The sequence below is a fragment of the Danio rerio genome, chromosome 17 (assembly GCF_052040795.2).
Source record: "Danio rerio strain M-AB ecotype USA chromosome 17, GRCz13ab, whole genome shotgun sequence".
Lineage (NCBI taxonomy): Eukaryota > Metazoa > Chordata > Actinopteri > Cypriniformes > Danionidae > Danio > Danio rerio.
Window position 1 is genome coordinate 50139874 of NC_141037.1, and position 25837 is coordinate 50165710.

The 25837-nt window shown below is 37.9% G+C and overlaps 1 protein-coding gene across 1 annotated transcript in view; it reads right to left on the reverse strand.

Annotated features, from left to right (window-relative positions):
* The window catches only part of znf106a (zinc finger protein 106a), a 30749-nt gene extending 5011 nt beyond the window's left edge, over nt 1-25738 (reverse strand). The window contains 22 exon segments of the mRNA XM_087291024.1: nt 80-226; nt 1677-1748; nt 1869-1940; nt 3113-3232; nt 3318-3380; nt 4248-4439; nt 4539-4655; nt 5233-5367; nt 6687-6829; nt 7774-7820; nt 9054-9247; nt 9249-9772; nt 9860-10126; nt 10304-10364; nt 10446-10600; nt 10693-10762; nt 10885-11284; nt 11413-13173; nt 13939-14133; nt 17158-17219; nt 17358-17458; nt 25608-25738. Coding sequence (XP_087147150.1) covers nt 80-226; nt 1677-1748; nt 1869-1940; nt 3113-3232; nt 3318-3380; nt 4248-4439; nt 4539-4655; nt 5233-5367; nt 6687-6829; nt 7774-7820; nt 9054-9247; nt 9249-9772; nt 9860-10126; nt 10304-10364; nt 10446-10600; nt 10693-10762; nt 10885-11284; nt 11413-13173; nt 13939-14133; nt 17158-17219; nt 17358-17411 — 4851 coding nt within the window. The 5' untranslated portion in view covers nt 17412-17458; nt 25608-25738.
* Between the last annotated feature and the right edge of the window lie 99 nt (nt 25739-25837).

Sequence of the window (25837 nt, forward strand, 5' to 3'; positions counted from 1 at the left end):
TTCTCTTGTCAACAACAGAATGGAAAAGCGTTATCGTTGTGATCAGCCCCTAATTAAGAGTATGGGAACTCTGGCTCACCTCTTTGGAGCTGTTGCGGGTTGTGAAGAAGGAGTCGCAGTTCCTCCAGCGGCATTTGAAGGTCTGCTGTGCTGGGCTGGTGTGATCGTTCAGCAGGTGCTGCTGCAGGTGCTCCATCACCCCGAAGATGAGAGTACAGCCATGCCACTGTTAAGAGTCATGCAGATTATTAACTGGTATCAGGAATTGTGCTGTCTGACTGTAAAGGCCTCAGTATACTTCACACTAAGTTATTTTCATTCTTCGTTTAAGGGCAAAAAGAAGTTGGAAACGGCTGAGGTGTGACGTTATACTGTTTTTAAACACTCACGTTGATCGCATGTAACCATAATCACAATATATGATAGAGATGATATATGATACAAATGATAGTGGTCCTAAAAAACACTGTGACAGTCCAGTAATTATCTTGTATGAAAAGTAGAATCTTGAGGTGGTCATTGACCGTACACTGAATTGGAAAGCCCACACTGACTACAGCTCAAAATTTCTACAAAAACTATATATTTTTCAGAAGACTCAAACTGATTGGTGTAAGTAAAAGAATCATGTTGCTGTTTTATCATGCAGTTTTTGGAAGTTTACTAAATTATGGTATGCAGGCTTGGTATGGCAGTCTGTCAGTTTAATCAAAAACACAACTTGCACGTCTTGTTAAAATTGCCATGAAAGTGATTGGTGTAAGAGCGTATACATCACTTCAGTCAACCTAAGTTTGTTGGTTTTTAGAAATAAACAAGTTATAGCAAATGATCCAAATCATGTTTTATTTTCAATGTATGAAGTACTGCCATCAGAAAAGCAATAGAGTATAGAGTTCCTTTGTGTAAAAGTAATTGTTACAAGAAGTTATTTATACCAATGTCCATTAGATATCAATTTAAAAGGTAAATTACCTTGAAGGTCTTTTAAATCTTATTGGTGTGGGTAAATGTTACATGTTATTTGTCTAAGACAAATGTGCTAATTAAGTCCAAGATAAATTTCCTGAAAAGGATAATAAAGTACAACTCAACTCAATAATGGTGGCTGAGAGAGAAGAACGGTTTCATGATTGTTTGGCTGGGAGCCTTCTGCTGCACATCACATCTTCTTTTATTCGTTGTGGACAGACACCGCATAGCCCACTGTGTGCAAACTCACAGAAAAGATGTGGTGCAAGAGGGTTTGCTTTACGTTTGTTTTGACCCACTCCAAATCTTTAAAATCTCTCTATGAGCAATCGTACAGGTGCGGATACATCTGTACCAGCTCTGCAACCTGACTCCCCAGTGCATTTGTGTCTAGTAATGTTATTTTGGATGCTGTTCGCTCTGACCTGCATGAAATGATTCAAGGGGAAGAAAAAGCAAGTAAAAAAAAAAGGCTGAGATCCAGAACAAACCCAATGATTGTGTAATCCCCATGGCCCAATGGTAGCGCAAAGGTGTTTAGAAGCCAAAACTAATTCCCTCAGAAGTCTGCTTTGGTGAGCAGAAACAAACTCGAAAATAACTTATTTTTGGGCACTTTTGTTTGAAATTACGTTGTTATTTGTTGTCATTTGAAGTATACCAGGGTCCTAATACATTCAGATGTCATGAGCTCAGAGTCTTACCCAGCAGCGGTGGTTCTGAATCAGGTTCAGTCTGACAGCTTTTACGCTCCCGTCATAGCAGCCTGTGTAGATCTGCAACAGACAAGTAGACGTCACCTCATTTTTATAAACATTTATTTAGTTATTAAATGTCTGTAAATCTGTATGGCAAGTTATCCGATCTCAGTAGGCTGTTTTTAAAGATGTGCTCACCATGCTCTTGTGGATCACCATGCACATCACCATGTCTGAATGTCCTCCATAGACTTGAAGTCTGTCATGGGACTGGAACCACCAGAAAATGTGGTCAATATTATAAAAAGTTCATAGCGAAAACAAATATACATCCAATGTAATTCAACTATACAGTGATTCTCACCAAACCAGACGAAAATCAACCATTTAATTCAACAAAAAATTGCATTTAAATCACAAAAATATGGAGTAGCAGCTTTTGTCATGATTTTAGTCAAATAAATATGTTCCTCAGAAGTACCAGTGTGATTCTACCATTGTTTATATAATTTATATTGTATATACCATTTATTTGCTATTAGTGATAATAAGAGTTTGATAGTTTCTCATTCCTGATGAAATTAAATTAAATTATTAAATGAGGCAAAGAATGTAACTTTGTTTGTTTTAAATAATAATAATAATAATAATAATAATAATAATAATAATAATAATAATAATAATAATAATAATAATAACAGTTCACCACTGATACACTGTAAGACCTAAAATATCATGTTATTGTATTAGTCGAAAATAACAGTAATATTAAAAATGACCATCAGGGTTTAATATAGTAATGAATCAAGTTTAAAATGTGCTTAATTAAGCTGAAAAAAAAAAAACAGGTACATACACGCATAATACACGCACGCACGCATGCACGCACGCACGCACGCACACACACACGCGCACACACACACACACACACACACAAACAAACAAACAAACAAACACACACACACACACACACACACACACACACACACAGTTAAATGATGACATTAAAAATATTTGACTACATATTTTTCAAGACACTTTTATAAAGCTTAAAGTGACATTTAAAGGCTTAACTAGCTTAATTAGGTTAACTAGGCAGGTTAGGGTAATTAGGCAAGTTATTGTATACCAATGGTTTGTTCTGTAGGCTATCGAAAAAAATATAGCTTAAAGTGGCTAATAATATTGACCTTAAAATGGTGTCTTAAAAAGTAAAAACTGTTTTTATTCTAGCCAAAATAAAACAAACAAGACTTTCTCCAGAAGAAAAATATTATCAGACATACTGTGAAAATTTCCCTGCTCTGTTAAACATCATTTAGGAAATATTTAAAAAAGAAAAAAAATTCAAAGGGAGGCTAATAATAATTAATTAAATTAACAAAAGTGTATTTTGTGCCTATGGTCAAGCTGATAGTTATCATTAAATATGTCATTTATACCTGGAGCTCGTACACGCGGACCAGTTTGTCAAGACATGCGGTGACCATCACCTTTCCCAGTATGGCCACCACAGTAACTGCATGACTGTGGCCCTTATAGATCCTCACCAGTTCTCCTGTCTGCAGATCCAGAGGCATAAAAATGAATAAGCATACGAGATACAATACAATATATATATATGTGACTGACACTTGATGTACTCACGTGAATGTTGTGTGCATGTACAGACTGGTCACTCGAGCCACTGAACACCAAATCATTCACCACCTGCAGAGAAGCAAAAGATGAAGCTTAGCATCTTCTAAAAGTCCTTTGAATCCAATTGAAATCAAACTATATGATGTTTATTTTGCTAGCGTTTGTTTATAGTTTACTTCAGGTGAACAATCTGCGTAAAAACGTTTCTTTTGGTAGTCTTCAATCAAAGTTTGACCATTTTCTTTCTGAGTGTTAAGCGGTGGTCCTTCTCCATTAATGTTAGCTTTCTTTAGGCCATTCTTTACCGTTAGTTTGCTATAAGGTAATGATGTGCGATAAGAAAGGCCCATTTTTTAGACGTACATCTTTAAAGCCTGTTCATAACTATCATAAGACAATTTTGGAACCACTTTATGAAGGTTTTTTAACTTGGGAGATTGTAAACATTAACAGCCACATTGAAAGTCCCTGGACCATTGCAGTCTATGGAGGATGAGGGAGCTCTCCGAGTTCATCTAAAACACCTTAATTTGTGTTCTGAAGATGAACGAGGGTCTCAGAGGTCTGGAATAACATGAGGGTGCGTAATTACCAGAATTTTCAATTTTGGCTGAACTAAAACTTTAATGAAAGAGTAGTTTGGCTACATAGATTCAAATAGGCTGCAAAAAATGGTTTCAAATAATATTAGGGTCAGCACTTTTAATTTAAATAGGTATTCCTTTAAACTGGTGTTGTCACAATTAGTTTCATGAAAATCATGATATTTAAACTTAGTGTATAGACAGTTAATATATACATTTCAAATTCATATATATATATATATATATATATATATATAAATATATATGTGTATGTATGTACAAATATTCATGTCTCAAAGCAACAGGAAAACAGGAACAGTTTTCAACAGGAAAAGTATAATCGGCCACAAACCTTCATGCAAAGCACCGTTTTGGTGTGTCCCTCCAGTGTTCGCAGCAGCAGGCCACTCTTGGCATCTCGAACGCTGATGGTGGTGTCATAAGAGCCCACCAGCAGGATGCGCCGAGCTCCTTCCTGGGCTGTTGCTAGACAACTTACTGCCCGCGGGCCGTGACACTCAAACACATCCAGCTGCTTATTGTTCTGCAGGAGAAGAGAGAAAAGTTGACCACAAAAGCAAGACACACAACAGGATGTCGGCTTTTCTTTTCTAAATCAAGCTTATATGAGAACACTTCATACCCGAAGACTGAGAGTGATCACTGAGCCATTGGCCAGACCGATGTACAGAATTTTCCAGCGATTATGAAGACAGAGCACTCGATCTGGCAGAGACAGCTGCTCCACACACTCTTTGGTCTGAGGAGAAATTAGAAATGCTAGTCATACTTGCAATCTTATGGGAAGGCATGATTAGATTGAAACTTTTTTTTTAAATAATTAAAGTAAAGCTGAAATAAAATACGAGATAAAGAGAGTTTTGAGCTTGCCATACTAGCTTTTTTGGCTATTTCATTATAAAACAGATCAAATGTTTATTACTTATAAATAACTTACAATTTTAATAATGCTTTTCTATAATAAAAAGCTTTATAATTATTATAAAAATAAAAAACATCAACAGTGAATAATACATAGGACAAAATCTAAAAAAGTTTCTTAATTTATTTTCATTAAAGTTCTACCATTTTTGAAGGATTGAAATAATTTATGAATGACTGTTTAACGTTAATAAAAATAGTAAAATTTCATTTCAAATTAGAAGCTGGCTTGTTTTTCTAAAGTAGTGTAAATGACAAAAAAAAACACGCATGATCATCAGAAATCATTCAGAAAATGCATCATTCAGAAAATTTCACGTTCCATGGAAGAAATAAAATTATGTAGTTAGAAGCAGCATAAACGCTGACAGTGCTTTTGTATGTGAATTAAGCACCTTGAGGCTGTAACAGCGGATGGTCTGGTCACTTGATCCAGAGTACAGGCGTTGCTGCAGGCCTCCACCACATGACACCAACAAGCAATTCACTTTACTGCTGTGTCCTTCAAACACAGCCACACACTTCCGGGTCTGAAACAACAATGAAGTGACATTTCTAGAAACCTGCTTCTAAACTACATTCATAGATTATTTTCATGTGTAAATAGATTCATTTAAAGGGTCATGAACTGAGAAATTTAAATTCCCTTGATCTACTGATCTATAAGAGGTCAATGGACTACAAAACATCCTGTTAGCCTACATCCTGAGGTTACTCTCCTACAAAACATCCAGAAGTTTCAAAACTCTACACTTTCTAAATCCGCCTCATATAGTTGGATTTTTAGAAAGATTAAAACTAAAAGATAATGTTTGAGCCAATGATATTGGATCCATCATGTTGTCCAACATTTCTTTTATGTTCATTATTGTTTTGTTATTACAGATTATTTGATATGTATTAAGTACCATGCATTTTTAACCTAAATCACAGTACAAATCAAAGTGCTGTCCATTCGATCCTTTTAAAACTGTCAGCCAATAATACCACTTACACACTTAACAGCATAGTAAATGTATGTAGTGTTGTCCCAAATGGAGCACTAATGTTTTTTTACTAAGTGGAAATTCAAACCGTTTCCCTGATGATGTTTGACGGTTGCCAATTAGTAAAATTAATTCTAAAAGTACCAAGTAATACCTGCCATGAGTATAACCGATACTCCATCGGGAGGCGCAATGATCACTCTCATATGAGAATTTCGCTTTCACAATCCAAAATAAATAAAGTTGTCCAACATGTGCGGCCGATAGCTCCGCCCCTTCCGCTTCATGAACAAAGCAGCGGTCCTTTAGTATGTGAAGTGTCCATCATTCCACACTTCATTTTACTGGTCAAATGAGTGCATCATCCGGGTAATTAAAGTGCACTTATTATTTTTTTGAGTTTTCAGTGTGAACGCACTAATTACACGATTTATAACACAAAATATTACAAAAGTATGTGATTTGGGACACGCCTAAGAACACTAGTTGTACTGTCCACGCATTTAAGGCACCTGCCGGGGCGCAGCTAGAGGCCGGGGGGTGAGGATAATCAAGATATGATGACTCTAAAACCAAAACCACTATCAGCAATCCTTCTCCCCTGCGATATTCACTTTCGTCAGCGAGCCCTCCCCCTTCACTTTCATCCACTGTGGATAAACAGCGAAACCGCATGTTCACTGTGGACAGGGTCTAAATTTTAATGATTATTATCGTTTCTACTATAACTGGAACTCTTGAAACAGTACAAAATAAATTAAAAAAAGGAAGTTGATGACCCCTTTAAAACTGCAACTTTCAGACAATTTTTACAACTTTTAGCCCCTCACTGGACAAAAATACAACATGTGTGAAGCTCTTACAATCAGGCTGAATGCGCGTATAGTGCGGTCCCCTGAACAAGTATACAGCAGTCCATTATGAATATGCATTCCATTCACAGCCTCTTGATGGCCTTCAAAGTCTCCTTCTGTCGGAAGCTCCTCCTCCCCGGGATCTGACATATCTGACAAAACACACACACACACACACACACACACACACACACACACACACACACACACACACACACACACAAAGATATCAGTTATTTAGTGAAATATTAACACTACCAAAGACATGTTGGTCTCTACAGATATATTTTGACATATGAGCTGCTATATACCTATGTAGCAAACAGAGCACAATATAAAGCTGTGTGTAAAATTTACTTTGATTAAAACGTGTCACTGACTTCAAATTGTAAATGTGGCTTCAAAATTAGTATTTCACTCGAAAGTATGTTTAACTTTATACACTTTTGTGAAAGTTTAACCATGGAGAAACCAGTCCTGGCAATTGAGACTCTGTGCATAACCTGGCACAATTCTCAGGGCTGTTAACCCAGCAGTCTATCTCACAGGCACAGGTTAAGTATAAAACTAAGCGGCACTAAGAATACCTTGCCTTAAAAAGTAATTTGGGGACTTGAACTATTTTTGTATGCAGATCGTGTGAGTATTCTAATTTGGTCATTCTGCTATGACTGCACAGCGAGCAAGGAACGACACAGATTTAATGTAATGACTGCTACAAGTTAAAAAGATATAAATAGCGAATTGTATGCAACATACATTGTATATTTAAGAGAAGACGAGTTTAGCTGAGATAAACAGTATTAATGATACACTTGTTTTAGCATCCATATGAAGGTGCTGTCATTACAGGTAGTTACAGGAACAGACAAAACAGTTTTTGTCTATACCAGTTTTTCTTACCAGATCTCTTATCAGTGTAAACTTACGTCACTGTAGTTCTTATTTTGGTGGGCTAGACTTAAGTACAGAAGCTGGAGCTAGTTTATGGTATTCCTAAAACTTAAATCATTCCAAAGTTCCTGGGTGGAAAGAAATGGGTTTTACTTCAATAGTTCTAGGAACTGTCTTTCCCATCTAACAGCATATAACATACCTGAAGGTACTTTGGACTCCAACATCGCTGAGGCTGACTTCTTTTCACTGCAAAAATAAATGAAAGCAATATTTTAATAGGTTAATTAAAAAAAATTCAATAGCAGTGGACAGAATCAAGGTGCACGGAGGTCATGCAGACACCAAACCAGAATATCTGTAAGCGAACATGATTTTACGAAGCTTTATTTGTCTGTGTAGTCTTTCCAATCACCACTCATTTTCCCTCCTACCATCTTCAAAAATCCAACATCTGAATATGTGCAAAACACTATCTTTTGTTTTTCCAATTCTTTTTTTTTACTTTATAGATCTTACAGATGAAAAAGGAAAGTCCCACATTCGTTGTTAATCTATTAGGGTGTTCATTTTAAAAGAATCAATTTACGATGAGTCTGATTAACTTTGTTCACTGTGCTAAAATCGACACTAGGAAACTAGGATACTACAGTATTAAATACTATTATTTAACTTATTTTCATAGGTACACATTATACAATACCAATATATTTCTCATTTACTGTAAACCCGAAGTTACTGTAAGAATCTTCATTTGGGTAATTTTAATATTCATTCTCATTTCCAATAATTACTTTAAGACAAGGGTATCCAAGGGTATCCTGTCGAGCAGGAGAGTTCAAACCTGCACCCATACCCCTAAATAGTGCACATTATAAGTGAGCAGTTATTTTTAATGGTGTCCAAAGATTTAAGTTGCGTCCCGAAAGGTACACTAACAAACTATGCACTTATTCACAAATGCAAACCATTTCGCAGGCGAAATTTAACGGTTGCCAGATTAGTCAAATAAATGACCAAAGTACTAAGCAGTTCTTGTCAGCAGTTCTGGATTCACAATGGAGAAAAGACACCCTCACTTATGTAATAGAATTTTGGTTGCACATTCCAAAATAAATAAATCTAACCCAAGCGCCACATAGCCCCTTCCAGGGGTCCATTACTGTAATTACAGTAGGGTGTCCCACTCATCATTTTTACTTTCAGTAATGTCTTTGCGAGTGGCCCCTTTGTCTTTTATGTACCCTACACGCTCGTTATGTACCTACACACTTCTAACAATCAAAGCTGCTTCAAAAGCATGGTTTCAATGGAAGACAGACTAGGGGTGCCATTTGGGACTGGACCTAGAAACCTCCATGGCTTTGTGGTTGGCAGGAGTTTCAACTGAAGCAAGTGGTCCTTCAAGAGTAGTATTGGATACCCTTGCTGTAATGTGTTAAGAATGCGTAAAAATCAGTCCAAATAGTGCATCAGACTTACCTTTCAATAGCCTTGACTATACTTCTAGTGCCAATTTCACTAGTGGAGGTGACCTCATTACAGGCAAGATTTTGTGGATCTGTTATCGCTTGATTTTCTATTTTGTGCATAGTGGCTGGCTCCTTGGCTGCCTTTTCAGGCATCTCCTCTGGGTCTGAAGAATCTAAATTGACAAAATCAGTGGGCACAGGGGGGAAGCTCTACAATCTCCAGATCAGATGAATCAGAATTGGCTTCATTCAACGGTGGTTTGGCGAGCTTTATTCCCTGTGGTTGTGGCTTTGAAGCTTCAGTCACTACCATCTCCTCATTCTTATCCTTCTTCTCTGGTGTTGGGGGAGAGGTGAGGAGATCACTGGATCGCCGATGAGATCGGTACTTGCGGATTGGTCGAAGAGCAGGCTGCTCTAAATCAAGCTCAGATTCACTGATTTCAGGCTGCTCATTCCCCTTGGCTTTCTTAAGGCACTTTCTTTTTTTTAGCTTTCGAACACGCTTAACTGGATTGCTTTCAGAGAGGTTAGAGGGAGACAGTGGCTTGGGAGAGAGGGATGCAGACATGAGTGGGGAAGAAGGGTTGGCTAACCCATCTTGAGAGCTTTGACAAACTTCTTTGACGGGCGATGGCTTTAATCTGTGATCTAATGTAGAGGTCTCGAAAGCTTTGCTTATGGCATCCTGTGAAGTGTCCATCCTACTGTTGTTCCTGGTGGTAGTTTCTATTTTAAATGAAGAATAAACTGTCATTTAATCAATGCTGTTAGCAATACTACTTTTAAAACTGCCATTCTGTGATTGGAACTTACCTGTTTGACATGCTGCAAACGTCATTTGGACAGAAGCGGTGCTTTGAGCTCCTGGGTTGGGGGAGATGACAAGGTTATGCTCCGAAATGGGCTTACATGGTGAAACAGGCTCCTGTTTAACAGTAACAGGCTGGGAAGAGCTTGAGGTGGTTGAATGGGGATCTGAGGATTGATGAACAGAGTTGTCAGTGATCTGAGAAACTTGTGTTGATGAAGTGTTCAAGCTCTCCTCACAGCTCCTGTGTCTTTCTTTTGGCTCAAATTCACCTGAAAGAGAGTACCGAAGAGTACAGAGACTACAGTTAGCGTCTATATGTATTTAAATATGATCCATACTGTAAATTTCCAATAAACAATATTTACATGCCAATTGTATAGCATGAACTCCATGAAAGGTAAGTTATTATACATCATTACAAGATTATTGCTTTTTTGCTAGTGTACCTTGCATTCCTTGAAGAATTTCAATGCGCTCAGTTCTCAGAGAGTTCATCTCACTGGTTACCTGTAAAAATATATTTATATTTACGTTACAGCCCTGCCAGAGTTTGATAAAACTGAATACATTGTTGTTGTTTAGTCTTACCTGCTGTTTCACCATCAGAAGACGTTGTACTTCCAAGTAGGCAGCTTGCAAGGCAGCACGTGCCTGAATAAGACTATTATCTACTGCCTGAAGAGAGTTGTTCAGCTCCTCCTCACGGAGAGACACAGCTAACAACTGATCCACTTGACAACGCTCTGCAAACCACAATACATATCAGCATAAAAATACCCCCCAAAATGGAAATATCAGTTTTGTTTACATAATAGCATTAACTTGTTTCCTGTACCTTTCTTGGCCTTAATTTTTTGCCTCTTGTTTTTCCGGTCTTCATTAGGAATCTCTGGAGATACAACATCCTATGCAAAAAACCCAATTAGACACAACTATGTAGCTAGACTTTATTAAGATTTTTAGCGTCAAAGCTATTGTAATTTAAAATATGCAAAGCATAATCCGCAATGGAAAGTATGATGCTTACCCCACGAGCTCTGCGTTTCTTCCCAGCTCCTTGCGTATCAATCAGTTCAGTGTCTGATGCACAGTCAACATCTATTTCAACATCCTCAACACCCTTGGCATGCCCTTTTGAACTCTGGAACTCCAGATGACCTTGGGACTCCTGCAACTCTTCTCTCTTTGCTGGCTGTGAGGATCCACAAGCAGAAGAGTCTCGCAGTGGTACGACAGCATTGAGGAGGGAGCTGGAGCCAGCAGGGCTATCCTTGACCACATTACTTTCAGACAAGCTACGCTTGCGGGTAGGCACTTGACTGGAGTCAAACAGAGAGTCCCAATGAAAGCCCTCAGATAGAGGTACATCATCTTCATCCATCTGGTTAAGACCCTCAGGTTCACAGGGCACCATTTCTATACCAAATCTAACAATATCCAGAACAAATACAGAGTTAGGGTAAGAATAAAGAGATATATAAAATGTTAACTGCATCTCAGTCTTGAAACATTTCATGATTATAAACAGCAAAAAACTGAAAACTTAATGTAGTACCTTGGTAGGCCCTTGCCTTGCTTCTTCCGGTTCACTTCCTGGTACACCTGGTCCCAGTTAACATTCCGTCTGGAGCCAGAGGAGCTGATGAGCTGACGCAAGGTGGGTTTAAGTCCAGAGTCCTTCTCAGCCTCATTCTTTCGCATGTCACTCACGTTCCTAACACGTCTGGCATTATTTAAGTTGGGTTCATGAGATGCTGCTTTGACTTTGGTGCCCATATGGCGGTTCAGATCCCTCTGGAGACATGCAGGCAAGGCAAGTGTACTTAAGGAGGGTACAGAGTCACTTGCTGTTTGTTGGGATGGATTGCTGTGGGAGCCCTCACCAACTAAGCACAAACCTTCATCCAGTGTTTCCATTACTTGATCTTGTACTGGTATGTGTGGATTTTCCTCCATTTCACCACTGTCCTCCTCATCTTCGTGGTCTATAGTGGAGGTACTAACTTGCAAGGACTGCAGGTATGACCTACATTCACTGCGCACATTGCTGATCTGTATATTAGTTTCAGTACTGGTTAATTGCTCTTGGTCACTGCTGACGCGCCTGTCAAAACCATGTGTTTCTTGTCCCCTGTTCTTTTGCAGTTTCTTCTTACTTTCATGTAATGCTTGATTCTTGTTTAATTCTGAACTTTCTACTTGCATATTATTTGATCCTATAAGGCAGCTGTCTGGGCCAGGTGTGTCAATAGAGGTATTTCTATCAAGCAAAGTCTCTTTGGCTTTTCTTAGCATCTCCGAAAGCAGTCTGTCTTGCTGTGCACTGGACGAACCATGTTGTGGGATTTCTGAGCTTGAATGTGAATGCTTAGAACTTTTAGAGCTAACAGAATCTTGACTTCCTGCTTTTTTGAGGGGCCTCTTTGAACAATTTTCAGAAAGCTTGGTGGGCGTCTCTGTCCTTCTAGTGGTGGAGGTTGAGGAAAAACTGTCCTTGCTACAACCGCTAACATTCTTAGAAGAAATCTTCTGCTCCATGGAATTACTCTCTTCATAGAAAGTGGTTTTATGATGCCAGCGTTTGTGATCTGATTTAGACTTCCTCTCCATGTCCTGACTGCCCTTGTTATAACTTTGCGCATTTAGGTTTTCAGGAGATTTTACATCTGACTTATCTAATGGTGGGTGAGGGTTAGTCTGAGATGAGGGATCCCCAAGTTTAGCTGATGGATATGGTGCCCAACGATAAGCCTTCTCTGCCTTCTGACCCTTACCTTTGTTGGGATCATGATCACCAGATTCTTCAAGGCTCTGTTCACTTTGTGTCTGATTCTCAAATCTGTTGGGTGTCTTCTGATGCTCTCTTGTAGAAGATGTAAAGAACTTATGTGATGGTATGCACTGACCCCAAGGTACATTAACTCGACTGTTGTTCCAGGGAAACTGCTGTCTTAGATGTGGAGGGCAGAATCCATATTTGCCCTGCTTACCACCCCAGACATTTCCTTGGTTGTGCAAGCTCCCTCCCTGACGACCATAAGACCCCCACTTTTGAAAGTCAGGGGGTCCTTCAGCATGCCATGTGGCACACCTAACCTGTCGGCTAGGGTTAAACCATTTGTTGCATTCAGGGGATGAAAATCTTGAATTCTGCCATTCAGAGCCTCTACCCCTCTTGGGCATCTGCGGAAAGTTAGAATATGGCCGGTCCCAAGGGCCACAGGGCTGATACATCATATTTCTTGTTCGAAGTTCCTGCCACTTTCTTATATTTTCTTGCTCTTCTTTAGCCTGTTTTGCAGCAGCTTCTTCTTTCCTGATGGGAGGTCAATGTATAAAGGTGACAGAATGATATAACAGCTATAAACGGTGTTTAAAAACTTCACAATGAGGATAGGTGAACATGACGGTAGATCAATGCAATTTTACCAGAGACAATCTTAAGACAAGTTATTTCATCAAACCTTTATAATTAGATTAATTAGAAACTATTTCTTTTTTTCATTTAAATAATTTTTGCCTTGATTTTAAAAATTTGTAGTTGATGGCAGTTGTTTGTTAAGATCTTCAAGGCTGCTTTGTGGCTGACCACAGAAATATTAAGGCACATAAATGCTTTGTTTTATCTTATGAAAAATAAATCAAGCCACAATTAAAGAATCAACCTCTCACCGTGATCTAAATTAAATGATTTATGGACTCTTAGGGCATCTGGGTAGGATTTAAGTCAATAACCCCCATCTATTACTTTAACAGCATGGTGCATAAAAATAGTTGTTGAGGTCAGACTATTTAAAGACATACGGCCCATGCTGTTTAAGGATTGAGCTGCAGGGGTATAGTAGGGGAAGTGCATCCAAGAGTGTGAGAGTGCAAGTGTTGCAGTCATGGCTGTTTAAGGCCTCAAGGACAGCAGACTCCAGTGTCAGAAATGTTTGCAGAACAGTTTAATATAGAGCTGTTGTACTTACAAAAACATGCTAAAAATATTACAAAAACATACCACCTAATAAATACCTGATAACTGGCGAGTCTTCAAACACTATTATTGTCTAAAAAAGCATAGCAGACAAAAACTTACCTGATCATTTCTTTGCGATTTTCAATGAGCCTCACAATGTCTTTGTCAAAGTACTCTTCATCTTGGTCTTCGTTTAAGTGTTGCCGCTTCTGATTGTCAACACGCTGTTTATGTGAAGGACTGGAGATGTGACTGGCATAGTCGGTCAGGCTCACCTCTGTTATGCCGCAGACCCGGCACTCATGTCCACAGTCCCTGGGGACAGAGGAGAAGAAAGGCTGCTCAATGCTTCCTTCAGGCATGGCTACTGCTTCTCAGAGCGATCGTCTAATCAGTTAGGTTCCTTTTAAGAGATCAGGAGGCAAACTGACTTTGCAAACATAAAAATAAAATCCAACTAGTTACTGAAACAGAAAAAAAAACAATGCAATCTTCCTGATCTTGTGGTTTATCTTCATGGGGTTCACAACTGGTTTAAGGGGAAAAGGCATGAACAGAAGGCAGTGGGAGACATTGAGCTCAGAGGGGTGACCACCCGCTCAGCAGCTGCTGAGCCTTAGCACGCTGTCATGATGGAGTCCGCTGTGCTCTGAGATGTGGGTAGGCAGAGCTGTTGAATTTTGGTGTATTAAATCACACCCCGTTCTCTGTCTCCTCCTTCTTCTGCTCTTTAGGACTGCAACAGGGGCTGGACTCTTGAGCAAGCTGTAATATGATCTGCTTACATTTGCCGGCTTAAAAACCCCTCTCTGATATAGCTGCTATCTTCAGTGCCAAACCTGTGAGCTGATAAGATTCCTGCTGTTGACAGTTGGTCTATCCCCTAAAAAATGGTGTCAGGGCAGCCTGCCATTTTTCAGTCAGCATTCGGCATTTCAAAATATTTTGGTTTGTGTGTGTGATTGTAATTATGATCAGAATTATCACTATGTTCTAAAATGACTTTCCATTTGTTCAAGCAAAGTATTGGTTACTAGCTCTATAAAATTGTTCTGATTAATAATCTAAACCAGTGGGGCCAGATCAGGCTCATTGACATCTAAACTTCAATGTGCTTATCAAGGCATACATTTAAAAACTGTAAACTTTCAAAAGGGTTTAAAATTCGCACAAAAACTTCAATTCACCATTCACTTGTTCAAAACCTATTTAAAGGGCCATGAAACCCCCTCGTTTCAGCAGGGTGTTTTCACACCTCTACTTTGGAAAAAGTCAAAAAAGTGGGCGTGTCCAGCTCTATTTAGGGGGGAGTGTCGGAGGAAGAAAAGAGGCTTGGTGTGGGAGTGTCTATTTGGGCGCGCTGAATTTCAGAGTCAAAACACACACCCACAGCGGACAATGTGACTTTGTTTATTGTAATTATTTGCCAAATTATTAAATGATGGACTTTAACTGCAGTTTGGCTCTTTCATTCAGGGAATTCATTCATGTCCCTAATGACAAACGTGATATTTGATTCGAGGAACTGCTCTAAGCGTGTATTTTTCATGCAATGTTTGATACCGCATGGCGAATGAGAGAAAAAAAAAACCTCCGCATTTCCCGGAAACTTAGATGCACACGGCAGGTAGTGTCAGAAAGCCACGTGTGTTATTCCGGTCACAAAATCCAACACGAGGTTATAGTTTGGTTGTAACTGTTAGTGCTAACTTGTTTACACTCGGTGCAATAGTTTGTTTGATACGAATAAAATACGAACTGAATAAACAAAGAGCACTGGTCGCTCACTTACCAAATCTGTAGAGACAGGACAATCCACAGCAACTAGAGCCGCGAGTTTATTTAGAGGAGACTACAAGCGAATCCAGATCTCAGCGTTTGCAGATGAGAACAGCTCTCAGGTAAACAATAATCCTCCTTAGACACGTAAGTTATTGTTGTCGCGCGTTGCGTACACTGTTAATCCACACGTGAGTCTGAGCTCTCACAGAGAGAAAATGAAAACAAAACTTAACTGCAGCAAACTATAAAAGCAACACTTCACGCTTGTTTTGCCAATACAACGTGGCGACTCTGCCATCTACACTGTGACAGTCATGAATATTAATGAAGTTGCACAATAGAGCGCGCTGATTGGTTTGAACCAAGCCTTACTCATGCATTAATGCAACATACTGTAAGACGTAATAAGACACACTCTGGCACAGACGCCCAGTCTGCACGCTGGAATACAACGTTATTATGACATGGCCGTGACGCAGCTTCAAAAATTAGTTTCAAACCGGAAGTACGAATTTGCTTGAAATTACGCAAAAACAACCAATTTACACTTTTTAGTGAAATATAGGTGTCCTAATAGTGTTTTTAGCAGTGTGGGACACATATACGACTGTCAACAGCTCAAAAAATGTGTTTTGGTGTTTCGTGACCCTTTAAATGTCTTTCTTCTGTTCAAAATAAAAGAAGATATTCTGAAAAATACTGGCGGCTCGAACCCATTGACTTCTATAGTCATTTTTTTCTTACTATGAAAGACGATAAGTGCAAGCAAGCAGCATCCTTAAAATATCTTCTTTTGTGTTTAACAGAAGAAAGAAACTCACAAAGGTTTAAAACCACACAAGTGGTCATTTTAATTCTGGGGTTTGGGGTAGAAAGGAGGACCTACTACTTCCGCTGAGATTCTGAAATTCAACTACACTTTACAATACTGTGAGCCCACGGTTGAAACTTCATTTGAGTGATGTTTTGCAACTAATGCAGGTAGGTAATGTGATGGGGGATGAAGTACATCCAAATTCATAAAACTCATATTTCTACTACTTAAAAGAACATACCAATTAAAAAGCTGTGAAAACAGTTGATGTGATTTTGAAGACCTTAATCAGAGTGTTTTACTCAAATTGGAGCTAATCTGTGCAAGACAGAGTTCCTCTACAATCAAGTTTGTGAACTCCAGCTCGAAACTAAGTTAAATTGATTTTATAAAGAGCATGAGGTGCAATTATCTAAAACATAGCAAACCTCTACAAGTTGGTGTTTATGTGTTTTGCACTTCAGATTTCAGTACCCTCCTCATTTAAAAATGTCATTCTCACTTTTCACATTCCAGAGATGCACATAATAGTCACATGAGGCAGTTGTCATTTGTCAGTCCTGCCAGTTGTTTCTAATGTACCTATATATACTTCTGGGTTAAGGCAGCTGCCTCGGCTTATCTCTCCACTGACTAAAGAAGACACGTGCCTTATAGTGCACATGCTTTTCATTAGTGCCAAAAACCATATTGAGGTTTTTCCATGCACAGACTTAACATTAGTGTGTTTCAATTCCTCTTACCGGCCTTTCAGATTCTCCAGCTCTCGGTGGTGCAACATACTTCTCATGTGCTCTTCCATCTCCTAAAAAAATAGGACATGGCATATGCACAAGTCAAACAGGTTTGTACAATACAAGAGCAACTAAATTGCAGATTTCCACACAGCTATCACATTCTATCAGAACTGGGAAAAGGTGTATGCTTAAATCACAGAGTTTACCTGTTTGGAGTTGTAGACGGTTTCACAAAGAATGCATTTTAGTTCTTTAACCATCTTGAAAGATGTTACTCTGTCTCAGGCCAGCTTAAATCAACAGGATTCTGCATAGAAAAAAAAGAAAACAATCACATTATGCAACTTAAAATCCAAAACATTAACAAAGTGCTTGCCAAACATTTTTTTTCATTAAAATAGATTTTCTGTGAAATCAAACCTGCAACCTTTGGGTTACAAGTTTGACTCTCTAACCATCAAACCTCCTAAAACACAATTCTGAGACAATAACATAACTTTAGATTTACAAGGCAATCTATAATGAGCTAAAATAAGCTGTTTCTGTAAATGCACTCCAAATAACTGTGAAACTGAATAATTGATAGATAACAACACATCTGTACATAAAAAAATCATTTACACTGAGGTATTTACACTGGAAAATCACATGGAAATCAAATAAAATTGAACGTTTATGTTGTGTGTGTGAAGAGAATACTAGAAAAAATATGACAGATTGACTAAAGAGACTTCAAATAAACAATATCTGACATATTGCTTGTTGACTTTGGCCATACATTGGAAATGCTTCCAATTTAAAAGTGATACTCCATACAAACTTCAACATAATCCATCTCAAAGTGCATTTAAGGCAAGTAATTTCACTTGGTGGCCATGTTTGAAACAGCAAATTCCCCAAAATTGGTTACCAAGCTTATAATCAAATTTCATATTAGGAATCAACAATAAAATATAACAACAACTGTGTCTTTAGTTTAATTTCTAAATGTTTCAGTGAGTCAACCAAAATTTGCAGAAATTCAAATCAGTTCACACTAGTCTGAGCCCCTTGAGAATCGTCAGTCTATATCAGGGGTGTCCAAACTCGGTCCTGGAGGGCTGGTGTCTTGGAGAGTTTAGCTCCAACCTTAATCAAACACACCTGAACCAGCTAATCAAGGTCTGACTATATACTAGATCAATTCATTTCAATTCAGCTTTATTTGTATAGCGCTTTTACAATGTAGATTGTGTCAAAGCAGCTTCACATAAATGTTCATAGTAACTGGAACAGTGTAGTTCAGTTTTTAGAGTTTAAGTTCAGTTCAGTTCAGTTTAGCTCAGTTCAGTGTAATTTAAAATCATTACTGAGAGTTCAAACACTGAAGAGCAAATTCATCGAAGCGTAGATCTACCAATCCTGAACCATGCGAGCCAGAGGCAACAGCGGAGAGGGAAAAAAAAACTTCACCTGATAGGAGATCAGGGATGTCAAACTCAATTGCTGGAGGGTTGTAGCCCTGCAGTTTAGTTCCAACCCTGCTCCAACACACTTACCTGTAGGTTTCAAACAAGCCTGAAGGACTCAATTAGTTTGATCAGGTGTGTTTAGTTAGGGTTGGAACTAAACTGTGCAGAGCTGCGGCCCTCCAGGAATTGAGTTTGACATCCCTGTACCAGATAGCTTCCCGGCATTTAAGCAAGTGCGTTTAAGCAAGTTGGAGCTAAACTCAGTAGGACACCGGCCCTCCTGGACTGAGTTTGGACACTCCTGGTCTATATATCAATCGCTGATTGGCTCCTGTACTAGAATGTGGGGCTTCCTTCACCATACTAACCGTTACACTATTCTCCATTCAAAACTATCCAAGTGACACGTCTTGTGTATTCTATAGTCTTTGTCCATCTCTGCAAATCTACACAACGTAAGTGGATGAGACAGTAAAATAAAATATCTATATTAGATAGACATCACACTATTGAGCCTTGCGATTCTCCTCCCCGTTCCTGTTGCAGCAGCAACCTGCTTGTGAAAAATACACACTTAAGCCCCTTTACACTAACACGTCTTAATTGTGAAATGGCATTTTAGAACGAAAACAATTCACGTCCACATTGGTGTGTCTATCACGTAACGTGTCAGTGTCAGTACACTGCCTCAATCTTTCACTTTTACGCTTGTACTTTTAATATTTTTAACGAAAACCTCAAAATTGTTGGTTGGTTGTGCACCTTTTTTACCAGCCAATGCCATTATAACACCATTGACGACGCCATTACAATGACACAGATCACTCTGCCTATTCATGCCAGAGTTCTGCTGAAAAAGTGATTAATGGTAATTTGTGTGCAACTTATCTTTATTTATTCATGATTTGGTTATGGGTAAAACAAAGATTAAGCGGGTCAGGTAGTTGAAAGGGTTATCTACAAATAATTTAAGAATTATTATTAATTTAAAATGATTATTAATTATTGATAATTTAAAAATATTAATATAAATTATTTATGAATTAATTATTCATACTTAATTCACCGCCGCTTACATCAATAATGCCATCATCCATCGCAATGTTTCACATAAGACATCATATGATGCCAAATTGGTCAACATCGCCCAACCCTAATATATATAAAAAAGGAGATTGAAAAAGCTTTTTGCTAGATGCTCATCTGAATACGCAACACTGGTTATAATGTAGCCAGCGACAGCATTCAGAGTCAGCCATGCACATAGTTCAAAGATGACTGATCTTGTTCATTTCATACTGGAGAGGCTCATATGCAAAGGTACTGCCAAATCTTACATTAGACAGTGTGGCATCAGCAATGTATGTAGCTGGACAAACTCCATCCGGAAAAATAAGAGGGTCACAGTGTTTCAGGGTCAGTGTTTCTGGCTCCGGCACAAGATGCCAGAGGACATAAACCAGGAACAGCTCTCAGGTCAGGAGACTAAATGCAGCATGCTGAAAGTGTAGCACAGAAGCTAACCGCAAACCCCCTGCAGGCCAGGGTCAAGTCTAGACATGTTCAACTTCAAACGCCATTTGGAAAAACATTGCACCAACACTGTTCTTACAGTTTGAGGAGCCATTGGACAGCGATTACATTTAAAAGCTCTGTTTAAAGGGAAATGGAATGAAAATGAAAGGTTTGGAAACGTGTTTTTTAAACAGCATGTCATACCAATGATTCTTGAGACATGAGACAAAAGAGGGTGCTAAATTGCAATAACTTTTACAGAGATATAATAAACTACATTTTTGCATCCTGCAATCACGTATTGTCAACATTTTCAGACAGTAAATAACAATTAAAATATTTTAAAACACATTCTTATGTTAGCTGACATTTACATTTTTACATCTGACTAACAAGATTTCAACAACAAAAAAACAGCAAAGTATTGGAGAGAGTTTTGCTGGAGAAATATTATTTGTTGGAGCAATTGCGGATCACAGGACACTAACCATTTGCACATATTTTGGGGAAGTTTTCTGAAAGCGATACATAGATAGCATTTTAGAAATTATCTTAAATACTTCAATTGATCGTATTTACACTGTCGATGGAAGAAAAAAACAATATATGTATTGTCATATATATGTATTGTCATCCTTGCTTGAAATAAAAGCGCCATTACTAGATGCTGGTGTAAACCTAATCCACCACAAATGCTAGATTTGATTGATGTTTTGAAAAAATGTTTTCATTATGGAGAAAATTACCTATTGTGTGCATAAGCAAAAAGATACTTTTGTTGACTTTGGTTTAACCTTCCTGTCGTGATTAAAAGTGATGATCAGCCCTTTCGTTGAATTTTGAGTGTTTTAATCAACCTTGTTACACCTGTGGTGTTCCCAGTCAAAAGTGACCGCCAATGAATGGGTATCCAGCCTATTCATTCATCAGACAGAAAACATCCCCAGACACCCTACCCCAACTCACTCACTCACTTCAGACTGAATAATGTCTTTTGCAGGTACACATCCTCCAGCCTGACATCACAAGGAAACGTTATTATTTTACGTTTTGTCAGTGTGTAAGCGAGGCGCATGACTAACGCGCTTTGCGTTGGGCCAAGCTGAAACTAGCTAACAACAATTGCGTCGCACCTTGCGCCGGGTGTGTGATGAGGCCCAAGGACAGTGTCATTGATTGGGCCTATTTGTGCTGTTAACAACAGCTGTAATAAAGTTTGGATGTGAGAAGCTTCACTTGGAGTCCACCATAATAATATTAACCAATGCTGTGCAATTAATTGAAATTTAGTTTCCAATAAAAAGGATAAAACGGTTAAACTAGTGACGTGCCTCTCTAAATTTTTCTACATTCATACCTCCTCAGAGCCAGATTGCAGTAAAATCATGTTAATTGATTTTTACAGCATGAAACATGTTTCCTTAAGCCTAGTTCACACTACAGGATTTTAAACATCAGCAGATCGCTGTGCCGTTCACACTACATGACTTGACTTTGTGTCTTTTAATCTCTGAGGTGTTCACACTACGCAACACTCCGTGAACGATCCACAAGAGGGGGGTCACACACTACATGATCTGACAACAACTCATTCCCCATCAGCTCATTCAAGCTACCAAACCACAGCCAATGAAATTTTGAGGGCGGAGTCGTCAGAAAAAGCTAAACACTATTGGCTGCTTGTGTGCAGATTACATCACAGACAGCGTTTCAAGCTTTGGAGAAAGCATTTATAAACATTGTCAAATCAGCTGATTTATCAGCGGATTAATCACTCATCTGCAGGTTCCAGTGGATAGATACACAGAGAGTTTTTAATTTTTGTAATTTTATAACTCTTTGAAATAAAACTAACATATTTATAACACCCTGCCGTTTTCTAACTATCAGTGTATTTCTTTCTGACAATAAATTTCTTTTTATTACAAAACAGTACAGTACTGAGCATTTCTGCCTTAAATTACCATATTGGTCAAAATGACTGCATGCATGTCTGATACTTTTCACTTTGACTTTAAATATGTGTGCATTTTCTTGCCTGGCAACTTCCTGCTAACATAAACAAAACTTTCTGATGGCAAAAACATCAATTTACTTTAGATATCTTTCAAAACAGCATATTCTGTGCCGAATAGCTCCTGTTTGAAAGTGAAAATGAAAGCCAAGACCTTTAAGTGTTTTAGTATCTTAACTAAATATTTTTAGGCTGTATTACCAAAAAAAGATGATATTTTTAGGGTAATGGTGTCATTAAATATGATGCCAAACATTCAAAGCTTAATTTTAATATCTCAATAATAGCTTTGAATGTAAATATGTTGTGACAGTATGGCGTTTTATATGAGAACGGTCAGAATGAGCAGTATGGTAATTCTAATAGTTACAGAATTCTAGTTCCACTGTTAATATAGTCTACTCTCATGTCTGTGCTAACGCAGAATGAAGCGAGTGCACTGATGCCCATTCTGACCAATCACAGATGTTTCTGCTGAGCTCCTGAGCACACAGGCATTCAGCCCATGCTGATATGCTCTCTCATTGGCTGCAGCTCGTCACTACATCTGACCACACGTGGGGTTGAGTCGGCCGACTGCTCTGGAATATTTAGCATGCTGAATGTTGGATTTCCGTCTGCGAGGTGTCGGCGACGCGTCAGCGAGCCTCGTTGATGCGTTGTTCAGTAGTTCACACATAAAGAGCGGCGAGCGCCGTGCACCCGCAGATTTCTTCCCGATCACAGCCCGATCTGTCGGCGAGCTCGTTAACTTCCAAATCGGGCTCAAATCAGGCTTAAAATCCTCTAGTGTGAACTAGGCATTAATTGCTATTCATATTTAATAGAGGTAAAGTTGGTTTTATATTCGGACATTCAGACATTCTGCTTTGTAATATAATTTCAGAAAAGTATTCTTTGCAAATTTTAAATTGGGAAATCAAATTAGCAGCCAATGACTATCAAAATACAACAATATTTACAGTCAGTTAGATAGTGTTGATGTTGTTTTGAAGTCATACTTACATGCTGCTAATTCTGATTGAATATTCAAAATAGCGTGGTAAACAATATAGAGACAGTTAAATGAAGGAATGTACGAATGTAAAACCAACTTTACCTCAATTCAAATTATTAAGCATTTAAAGCCTTTATTCATTTTTTTAAAAGCACGAAAGACAAGTTGTTCTGTTCTATGCATGCGCTATAGGGATGTATGTCCCCACCAATGTCAAGAGCAAATCTACACCCTTGTTCAGACTGAATGATTGATTGAATTAACCTTTCCTGGTCTGGTCCTAAACTATGAAGGTATTTTTGGTGCAAAACTCCCAAGTAGCTGTAAAAGTGTAATTTTTAGTTGTAAAAAATAGCCACACATTGCCATCAGGATGTGAAGAGACTTACAACGAGAACAACAAAAAAAAATTCAGAAGAAAATGACCTATTGCACAATTAACACATCTTAAAATAAAATAAAACAGCAGAGCAGTTTCAGTACAATGCAAAAACACCTTGTAGGATCTGCCTCTGAGGCATACAGGACAGATCTAAACAAATACTCAAATTGTCCTTTTGTCAAACAAAATATTGGGAGTAGGCATGGGACGATGACCGGTTTCAAGGTTTAGTGGGGTTTGGAGAAGTCAGAATATTAAAACGACAATAATGTTTTGTTATAGCATTTCTAAGGTATATGTAGAGTTTTTTTTAAATGTTTTTTATATGTTGTAAGGGAAATCTGTGTTTTTAAAGCTCATGAAGAGAGCAGAAGTCAATGGTTTATTTTAATTATGTAGCCCTGGCATGTTTACTGTTTCAAAATACTGTAAATGTTTCCTAAAATGTTATATATTGTGTTAAATGAGGAAAGCAGTTGTTGTTTTTTATTAAGACATTTAAAAATTATTTTACAGCAGCTAACAATACTGTAAAACAGTGAAACCGTTTTTCCAAAGTTATCATACCGTCAGAAACCAGCCCATGTCTAATTGGGAACAAAACATATCTGATTATTTCAATTGAAAGATATACTACATTTGAGCAACTTCAACTCTTAAATTTTACATAAGTACCCACAGGGATGACTTACTGTTCTGTCAATAAAGTCAATCATCATGAGCATGTTCAAGAGAGTATGACTGGTATCTAATATGGGGGCATAGCTTTTGGTAAAAGTAGTATGCCTGATTGAAGTACAGCTGGCTTAATATTTGAACATTCCTCCATTTTGGAACAGTGACAACATGTAACAGGTGTATAATGTATTTAAAATGTTTATTATGCTACTTTTAATATTTTGGCCTGAAATGGCATGTAAATATGAATTTAAAATAACATTAGCTCAATTTTACTGACTGTGAACAACGTTTTACTTTGACTGATAATACGATTTCCCTATTTAGAATTTGAAAATAATATTTTTCTGAAATTATACAATTAAAGAGAAAGTCTGAATGTACAAATATAAAACCAACTTTCCCCCTAACGTAACCCTGTGGGATTCTGGTTTTATATTCACACATTCAGACTTTCCCCTTAATAATAGTTTCATATAAGTATTCCTTGCAGATTCCTAATAGTGAAATCATATTAGCGGCCAATGACTATCAAAGTACACCATTGTTCACAGTCAATTAAATAGTGGTAATGTTGTTTTGAAGTCATTTATGTGATTTCATCTCGAATATTCAGAGTACCATGGTTAAACAACATAGGGATTTGTCACTAAACAAATGTGCGAATATGAAACCAACTTTACCTCAATGTATTTTGTGTGCCAAGTTGTGTTTTGGATCATTGTTTGGTTTGTAAAGTTGCAAACATTTATGAGAGAAGTTTTGGCGCTCAAGGACAACGTGCTGTTTATGGTTGTACATGTAAACTAATTTGGCTGTTTAAACGTGATTTTTTTAACATAACAAGCCTAAAACTAAATCAACTATAGTCTTAAGACACTTTTGTTTATGTGATGATTTTCGTGTTAGTGCGATGTTTTCTTATAAGAAAAAACTAATCACAATACACATTGAAATGGGCTTCTAACGTTAGGAGCCTCAAAGTTATGAGGGTGTGCACTTTTGAGTTTGTGTACAACATGTTTTTTTTTTTTTTTTTTTTTTTTTTACTTTTTTTGGCATGTCTTATCAATTCAAAAATGAAATCTTATAAAAAGTAACGTATGTAATACTAAAAAGGCAAGCAGTCTTATTATTAGTATGTGTAACATTATCTCTTTCCTGTTAAGACATGTTTGTTGCCTGTATTCGTTATTTGGTTAATGCATCTGAAAATAATTCTGCAAACATCACTTGACAACATACTAGTGTAAACTTTAAGAAAGCTAGACTGTTATAAAAATAAATGGGCGCAATATTTCAAACGTGCAGCGGCGTTGCTCAATGTGCAGATGTTTAGCATTCAGGCTAATGTTAACACACATTAGGATTACGAAAGTGGCAAAACTTATGGATTTGAAAAAAATATTTACTTTATACCTCTCAATTCACGCGGAGATTGAATTTCTCAGATTTCCACGAAAAAACACAATTTCTATTCATATTCCTCGCTTCTTAGTAACGTTATGAGTGCCTTGCCACCGTGAACAAGGAAACAAATCGCGTAGTTCAAAAATGGCCGCCAAAACTTTAAAGTAAAAGTCCCGTGCTAACGGTCTACATTATTTTAAATAAAAACGCAACAAGATCAATAAATCAATAAAATCATC